General features: G+C 42.1%; 1 protein-coding gene across 1 annotated transcript in view; it reads right to left on the bottom strand.

Moving 5' to 3' along the window:
• Positions 1–9064, bottom strand: part of LY86 (lymphocyte antigen 86) — a 25746-nt gene that overhangs the window by 6774 nt on the left and 9908 nt on the right. The window contains exons 2-3 of the mRNA XM_010010310.1: positions 4947–5033; positions 3372–3500 (exon numbers count right to left, since the gene is read on the bottom strand). Of these exons, the coding sequence (XP_010008612.1) occupies positions 3372–3500; positions 4947–5033 (216 nt within the window). The remainder of the gene's footprint in view (positions 1–3371; positions 3501–4946; positions 5034–9064) is intronic.

The following is a 9064-nucleotide window of genomic DNA, read 5'->3' as shown; positions in this document are numbered from 1 at the left end:
CTCTTTCCCTGCCAGTGAGAAGGCCTCTAGTAGTTTCCAGTCTGAAGCAGAGCTTTCAAATGTGTAAAAAAACTTCCTGAGGATTACTTCAAGTTACTAGTTATCATTTATCGTGAAGATGCCTCTCATTCCTGACAAAACACCTATAATGAAATTCTCACTCCTCTTTCTCAAATCTTCCCTGCACTGAAAATTTTTATACGTTCTCACACTCTTGTACTATATAAAGGCCCTGTACATCTGCACCCACCTCTTCCTTTTTCTGTTTTAAATCTTTTTAGAACTTAAATGCTCCATGTTGGAGTTGTTCTAGGACACGATCTTGCACCCATGAAACTGACACAACTTCTCTGAGTTTTAGGGATGTAGGAATGATCTGAGTAACTGCCAGCTATATCTGTATAGATGAGTGAGAAAAATGTACATAAATACATAGCCAGGTGAGGAACATCCTCTCTCTTTACTGAGGAGGGAAAAATGAGATGAAAGGGATTGCATGTCAGCCCAAACATCCAGCTTCGTGGTGTAGTTGCTTTCTCAGAAACATGTACCTTATCTCTCAATGAGATACCCAGTTCTGTAATTCGTGTTATGTTCTTTACTTCTAATCACAAATACTAGTCTGGAAACTTGCTCACTGTAACACTTGCCAAAAGAAGCAATAATGCAAAGAATGGAGATGGCAAGCACAGAGAGTGTTCTCTATGGTGTGGGAGTGTGCACAAGAAATTGTGCAAGTGCTCTGATGATGCCTTTATCAGTGAGGCCTGACAGAAAATTTGCAGACTTGCAGAGAATGAGTCTTTTTTCAGGAAGCTTTGTATAAGCCTGCAAGTTGTAGCTGGCACATTGCTAAATATTACCCTGCCAGGTTTTTTTCTCCTATTTCAGTGATTGTGTTGGGAAATGTGTTAAATCTTATGTAACCATTTTCCTTGGAGGAAATGGGGAATAACCAGAACTTTCTCCTAAAAAAGAGGAAGACCTGAGTCCATGTTATGCCTCAGAACTTAGCAGTTTTGTTGTTGTTGTTCTTAAATGGGGAGTGCCTCATTTCCTTGCATTCCCATTTTCCTTTGAGCTAACAACTTTTCAACAGGCATATAGCTCAAAGAAAAAGATCTTGGAATCCTATTTAGGAGTGCCAGATGTGAGTTTTTGTAACATAAATAGTAAATACTATACGGTTATGACGAACATGAGACTTCCAGCTATATGAAGTCTCCTGAAGTATTTCCAGTCATGGCAAAAGTGTAGCATTATAGGAGAGCAAAGAAAAATTAAACAAACCCCAAACAAAAAGGACTAGCACATCTGGATCTTAGATGTCTTCCGTTCCTTGCAGCTTCTGCTCTGCTTGTCCACATGACTGAGTGGACCAATAAAGCCTGTAGCAGAACTATGTTCTGTCTCATTTTGGGAGAGGGAGGAACAGGAAATACTTGGCCTCCTTGTGGAAGGCAAGCAAATTCCATGTGGAACTATATTTAAACTTGGGTCAGGTCTGACCAGATGTTGGAAATGTTGTCCGTATAACAGGGAAAAAGGGGATCTGCATGAAAAGCTTCAGTTCAAAGGGCTATTTGCTCCTCTGTACCTTTGCTAGGCTGCATGCTTGGCCATTTACAATATTGTCCTTTCTGCATAGCTATCAGGTCAGATTTACAGCTGTGTCAATATGATCAAGTATAGCTGTGCTGACTTGCCTCATATTGGCCTTCAGCTGATTTCTGTGTCCTAAAACATGGGTTAGAATCAAATGTCAAGTAATTAAAAAATACCACATTTTGAGTTTGAACCTTAGCCTGAGAAAGTTCAGTTCTTTCCTGCTGTGACTTAATTGCTAAATAAAAACAGCTACTGAGCAAGAGGTTGTGTATTAAAGTGTGAGTGTGTGGCAGAGGTCCTTGCACTAACTGAGGCATGCTTCTAAATGAAGATATATAGTATTATTTAAACCACCATCTATGGCTTTATATCATAATGTGCTTCAATTAGTAGAAACAATCACCTGTCAGTTTAAGATTAAGGGACTTGGAAACCCCAGGAGGTTTTGGCTTTGTGGCTTAATGTTGAAGAGCAGTTTGTGCTCAGCTCAGGACTGACTCTACTTCTCCTTAATGTATTCTCTAAAGGGTGTTATTTAGTACTTCATCAGAATAAGACAGTTTTTCAGTAGGCCTGTGGGTGGTTTTTTCCCTCTTGTAACTCAATACACAATTGAAGAAATCTCTGAATTTAATTTTTTTGTCTATCTGGCTTACAGGATTTACATAATTGGTTGCTCATGCAGCATTTCTCTATTATTCTTTGTGATATTTCTATGCTCTATGAAATGTCTTAGTAATTTTCCAGGGACTGTTTTAGCAGCAGTTCTGTGCATGGTCTTTAAACTGATAGCCCTTACACATGAATTATTGCAGTGTTATCAGGATGGAGATGCAAGTCAGTGAAAGGAAAGCAGAGCTTCTGAAACTAACTGATGCTCTAACAACTCCAAAACTTCCCTGGAGCTCTACCTCTTTATTTTAAAATCAGCCTAAAGAGATGATCATGATGTAAGAGGGATTTCAAAATAACCATTTAAGATACGTGGGTATTACAGTCCAGAGGGATGACTATAGCTCTTCCAGACATACCGTAACTACCTTTGCGCTACCTGTGTTATGGCAGAAGGGACCTTGGGGTGCCCAGGCTTACATGGGACCAGAGATGCCTGATTTTTGGGGGCAGCTAATGCCACTGTAAACCAACTAATGCAAGTCTCCATCAATTGACAGTTTTACTGGCATGAACTGAAATCATCTGACTGCTGCATAGGCATGTGTTAAGCAGAAACAAGATGCAAACCATAGATGGTATCAAATAGTATTCTGATCCCGAAATCCTTATTCAAGCATGATTCCTCTTAAAGTGAGTTAAGAACTGCCTTTAAGGACAGGAAGTGTTACTTGCTTAATAGTAAAGAACATGTTCAGAATGGCTTGTTTGTTTGCTCAGCCATCTATTTTCTATAACTGGCTTTTATTTTTGACATATTTCTTGCTCACATGACAACCATGTGGCTATAAATAGGGCGTATGAACCTCTGTGCTGCTGGATGGCGTCACATTACCACAGTTATTTTTTTATGGACTTGAAATCCCATGTGCATGCAGTATTCTGTGATTAAAAGAAAAGCAAGCAGGTTAGGGGATAAAAACAGGCTCTGAAATGAAAATGTCTCCTATCCTACTGTGTTTCTGTCATCCATTAACATGCTGTTGAAGTAAACAGAACATTACGATGTATTGGTGCGTTCAACAGCACAGCGGGTACATCCTGCTTGGGGTATTCAGTAGCCATCAAACACTTAGTGCTACCTAAATTACCTCCTTTCTTCTTTCCACAGAAAATAAGCTTAGAATGACCCGGCTCACAAAGCGTCTCCGAGTAGGTTAAGACGGTCTTCCCATTTATGATCATGTTAAGCTTGACATAAAGTTCCTTGATGTTGTGTCCTGCACACAAAGCAGAAGGAGAGCTTGGAGAAAGTGCAAGGGTAAACAGGTTTATTACCTTATTTTTAAAGATTGTATTTTTTTTCCCCTGCTGTTTAAGCCATTGAATGTTTTCACTGAGAACTTCTAATATATAGAAATTCATGCTTCAGGAACAGGTCTTTAAGTCCCTTAGAGTATATAAGGGGAGACATGATAGCATATATCTTTATTGTTAAATAAATACACCCATGACCATTCTCTAACTTTAAGACCACCTTGCATCATAAACCTGGTGTCTGCACATCTAAACTTTTCTTACTCTACTTAGCAGGGGGACCATATCCAATGCACCCCTGGGAGCAGACTGTGGCCTGTACCTGCTGCCTGGGAAAACAGGAACTGTCCCAAGCCAAACCTGTGCCAGGGACCAGCATAGCAGCTTGGCAGTGCTGGGAGGTTGCTTGCTAACATGGGTACAGCCAGTGAGGCTACTGGATTTAGAGGGAGATTCTGTACTCTGAGTTGTTGGTAAAGTATTTGCAAATGCCTGTAATGTGATTTTGCAGGCTTGCTTAACTTTACAGCCACCTGAAAACTGATGCTCCCAGGCAAAAGGGCAGCATGCCTCACAGGAGGGAGACCTTTTGTATGCAAGGAAGCATTCCCAAGTGCTAAAAGACACTTGGCACATAAACTTACTTTCAGCACTAGGAGCATACAGCAGTGCTCTCATATTTATGCTGTGGTAGCAGAGGTTCTTGGTGGGGCCAACAGGGTTGCAAAAAGGTGGCTTTCCTGTGCAAGGGTCACAAAGCAAGCTATGGCTAATATTAACTTGCACAACCAGCCCATTAGCTCAAATGCAATTCTGCTTTTGACCTTCTATTGCTGATCGGTCAAGTGCTGAAGGGCATAATTTCAGCTAGCACAGGTGCTGAGCTGATGGCATGACTGTGTTGCCTCAGGCTAATGCTTCCCCAGCACTCCCCCAGCATGCTTCTCTGCATGCCCAGGAGGGACAGAGAGGTGTCTCCACCTTGCTCTGTGTGAGTCCCTTCGGTCTCCTACCTGCAAGGGTCAGCCCTGGCAGTTTGATGAGCACTGCTGGTGCTGACATGAGACTGTGGGTGCTGTAGCTGTCTCATTCAACAAGATTCTCTGCAGAAGATTTAGCTGTGAAGACAAGCTTTAGAGCACCCCCACCTTGGCTATCCATATGTACTAATGAAGGGTAGGAGAGAAATAGAGGCTGAGGGCTGATATGACCTGCTTAGGGTGACATACACAGTCTGATGCCAAGCTGGTATCAGAACTGACATTTCTGTAGCCCTGCACAGTTTTTGAAGTTTCTCAGACGTGAAGCCCTTTCCTATTTTGTAGGGGGTTGTCACACTTGCTTACTTTATACCAGCACTCACACATGAGCTACCTGTTTACAGTGTGAGAAAATAGCAATTTACTTACTTAGCAAGATTGCAGCTCTGACATTAAAGGTGTGGCTTGGGACATCAGAACAATGGTCAATGCTGAAAGCAAAATCTTGGTTGGGATCTGTTTGGAGACAGAAAGTTGTATTTTTAATGAGATGCTGACTGTATAGAAGACAACAATAAAATATGGAAGTGTTGTAAAAACTAGATTACATATTCCTTAAAAATCTCCTGGATGTGCTCAAAGCTCCCATACCCTGTGTTTAATAACTACTTCTATCTTTCCTGCCACTTAAATCTGAAGCATGTTCAGATGATAGCCTATATATGGCTAAAACCTACTGTGTGGGGGGAAAAAGAGCCAAGTTCAGGGAAAGCAAGTTCTCCACAGTGGTGGATAGTCAGTACTCATTCAGCAGTGAAGTCTTCGCACAGCTGCTCTTCCCAGGATCTGTGGAGCACTATTCCTTCTTCAGCAGTGATGAGCAATTGGTTATGATGATGTTTGTTAATTCATTAATATCGCAAGATGGCTTGGTGAGGCTGATTGCAAAACTGAATCCTGAAGTGGGATGAGAAGTCCAAAGATTAAAATAAAATGTGCTAGCTGAGATCCTGCAGTATTTCATGCTGGGTCCACCATCATGTGATATTTATAACCCAGGAAATATTCTACATTTTTCCCTTTCCGAGAGACTGTAGTCAAAAGGAAGCCCTACAGCCCATGACTGACACGAATGTGGCTCTTACTAATTCCTACACTATCCATTTATCTGCATCAAGCTCCAAAACTCCTGCACAAAGAAAATTGCTTTCCCCCCACCTTTTTCCTTGCTAGCCTTCATGAGACATTTTGCTATGCCTGAAGGCTTGCTAAGGTGTCACTGTCTGGTGACAGGCAGCAGCGACAACTAACAGTTCTGCTCCCACAACCAAAGGCATGTGAAAGTGTTCCAGAACCATGGCTGGAGGAGAGAGATGTAGCTAGTTTGGAAAAGTACCATCTTGAGCCCTACGGCTTGATTTAGGCATAGGTTTGTCCCTCATCGTGGCTTTCCAGCCAGCCTGTGCATCCAATTTCCTTCTCTTTGGAAACCAGAGAAGAGACTGTGACATGCGCAGAAGCAGCTGTAGTCTCCCCAGTTTACACAGACTTGGGAATAGAATTGTTTTTAAGTTATTGTTGCTTGAGGTAATCTTCTCACTGAATTGAAAATAATAGGTTGGGAGAATTTTCCTTAGATGCTGTGGTAAAACTTGTCGCGAGTGTCCCTGTGACACTGGGGCTGAGCTAGCATCTCTGTAGTCTGATCCCATTTTTGCAGCAGTGTCCCACAGCTGTAGCAGATAGCAGGGAGCAATTGTGGGTGACTTAACGGGGAGCATGAACTGAGTGAAAGTGCTGGGAGAAGCTGTGGGCTTTAAGCCAGGCTCTGCAAGCACATGGATTATCAGTGTGGTCCAAAAGGAGCTCCTGAGTCTTAAGGCCTGGTACATTAAAATAACTATTTAAAGGAGGGAGATAAAAAGCACTAATATTTCCCACAGCTCTGTGTCCCTTGCTGGGTTTTGTCCTTCACACCACTAAAGCAGTCTCTGCATCTGCATGATCTGTCTGGGACAAAAAGTTGGTGCCTGCAGTTGTTTATCCACTCAAATATGACAAGAGTCAGAGGGTTGTCTTTCCTCCATTTCCATATTCTTGTCAGTTCTCATTTTGTTATTGCAGCTTCAGAAGCTGTTGCAATCGGGTAGGAGAGCAGTTTCCTGCTCCAGCTGGAAAGCTTGTCAAACTTCTCTTTTCTCCAGGACCGTTACGCCTGCTTCCCCTCTGGTGTCTACCACCTCTCAGGGCTTGGTTTCCGCTTTCCTCTGGACTTCTGCAAGAGCTGCTCTTGTTTCTGTTTTGTGTGTGGTATGATGATAAGGTCTAGGAAGCAATTGCTCAGATTCAGAGCAACTTGGGCATTGATGCCTACAAGCAGTGCTGGTTGTCAATGACTGAAATGGTCAGCTTTGTAATTTCCAAAGAGAGCTATGGTCACAAGTGGTGCTGCATCATATCAATGCTTTTCTCTTTTCAAAAAGACTAGCCTGCACTTTAGTCAACAAATTAAATCATGGTATTAGGGCTAGAAGTTCAATTTTTAGTTCATTCTCATTAATATCTGTTTGGATGGAAAGGGTATGTTCATGAAACCAAGCTTCTCTGGAAAGCATAGGCTTCTTGCAATGAACCTGACCTGGGTTGTTTTACTCTGGATGTCTCATGCCTATTGCATTTGGGGTTTTGTATGTGTGGTATGTTTTGGGTTTCTTTTCTATGGATTGAGCTCTTTTGTCAGATGACATATTTCATGGTGCATTGTAGACATGGGTGTTTTCTACTGCTAGTGATGCAGCATAGGACTTTGGTGTATCCAGAAAAGCATCGTTGTCTTGTCCCCAAAGAGGAAGAGAGCGAGGAAGCACTTACATGAGAAATTACAGCAGAATTTGTGAATTAGAGCACATGGATTTTGTGTTGTTACTCTGTTGCTGAGGAATGTAAACTTTTCCACTGGCAAAAGAACACCAATTAATTTTCTGGCCATCTCGCTGTGGAAATTCAGGCTGGCTTTGCAATCCAACATCTTAGATATTGTGATATGTATGGGGGCCTTCTGCTGAAATCAGTTGAAAGGATGGCAGTGTTGCTAAAGCAATGGTGCCAGGGGGTCTGGATTCTAAAAAAATGTAGTCAGAAAGGTTGCTGCTAAAAGGAAATTAAATAAAGTAGTGGGGGTTTTTAACCATTTGGTAACTGAAGATGTGTGTATATTCAGCTGTGCACTATGAACTAAGGTAGTGTGCTATACCCATCTTTTAATGTTGAGGAGTTCCTCGTGTGGCAAAGGCAACTCGAGGCAATTGCCATTTTTGTTTTATCTCAGATACACAACTGTGAGTCACTGTGTGTCTCTTATGGAGGTTTAATACTTATTCTTCCTTGTTTGCCTCAATCTGAATTGAGCTGCTTAGACTGAAAAAAAAAATACATGTTATGTCTTTCACATGTGCAGAGCAATAACATTTACCGTTAAATCTCTAAAATACGTGGGGCTGCCCTTCAGCCTTCCACTTCCCTGCAACGTTTCATAGTGCACAGTACTGTATGTTCCCAGACTTCCCTCCACCCACTCCCTTCAATCTGCTCCCTCTTCCATAATTAAAGCTAGAAACTCTTCAACTGGTTGCAGAGTTCTGCTTTTCCAGTACAGCTTTGATATATTACCAACACTCACAATGTTGCTGGAAATTTTGCAAACACGTTGAGGTTTATCAGTGAAAATCTGCTTATTGGGGTGGGGGGAAGAGAAAGGGCATTTTTTTGGTTTCCGTTTCTAGTGAGAAGGGTTGGGGCTGCAACATACGTTACAGCTAGCACGAAGGTTCTTGAGAGCAGCATTTTGTCTCAAGTTTCTCTCTAGCCAGTTCTAAATCTTTCAGGTAACTGCTCTGAGAAAGAGGCTTTTGTAAATGATCAGTGAACTTTCGGATCTCTTAGACCTGTTATTTGAACTTGATGCTGTGGCTGATGCTGAGCTTTCAACTGTTATCTAGCACTGAATGTACAGCTCCCACTGAAGACTGGCTTTTGTAGTACAGACCTGATTTGTGAGATACAAATTTGGGACATACCTGGCATCTTCTCACTGATCACCCCTTACACGGTATATTGCCAGCTGACCCCATGCATCCCACCTCTCATTTCACCCTTACCCAAGTACCCTAATGAAGATTTATTGCTACGTTGTCTTGGTATGTCGTTTTCCTTGCATATGACCTGTGGTGGCACCACAGTTCAAGATTTCAGCCTGGATTACTATTGTGGAGTGCTCACAGTGATGAATTTGTCTGGGCTTTTCTAGAAGACTGAGCAGATGCATGTAGTACAGCCTGAAAGCTCAAATGAGCTCCTGAATGCTTTTTCCTAGAGTTTCTTTTCCTGCTCCTGGCAGAAGGTTCATAGGTAACTTAGCTCAAACATATTTACAGTGGTGTATCTAAGTGACCCTCCTGGCTTCAAGCCTTGTGCCTTTGATGGAGATTATTACCTTGGTAACAGGGACAACAGACGGGAATACACTTTGATGCCTCAGTTATTGCAGT

Source organism: Nestor notabilis, unplaced genomic scaffold (assembly GCF_000696875.1).
Source record: "Nestor notabilis isolate BGI_N333 unplaced genomic scaffold, ASM69687v1 scaffold4912, whole genome shotgun sequence".
Classification (NCBI taxonomy): domain Eukaryota; kingdom Metazoa; phylum Chordata; class Aves; order Psittaciformes; family Psittacidae; genus Nestor; species Nestor notabilis.
The sequence above is the reverse complement of the archived record's forward strand: the minus strand, read 5'-3'. Positions and strand labels throughout refer to the sequence as shown.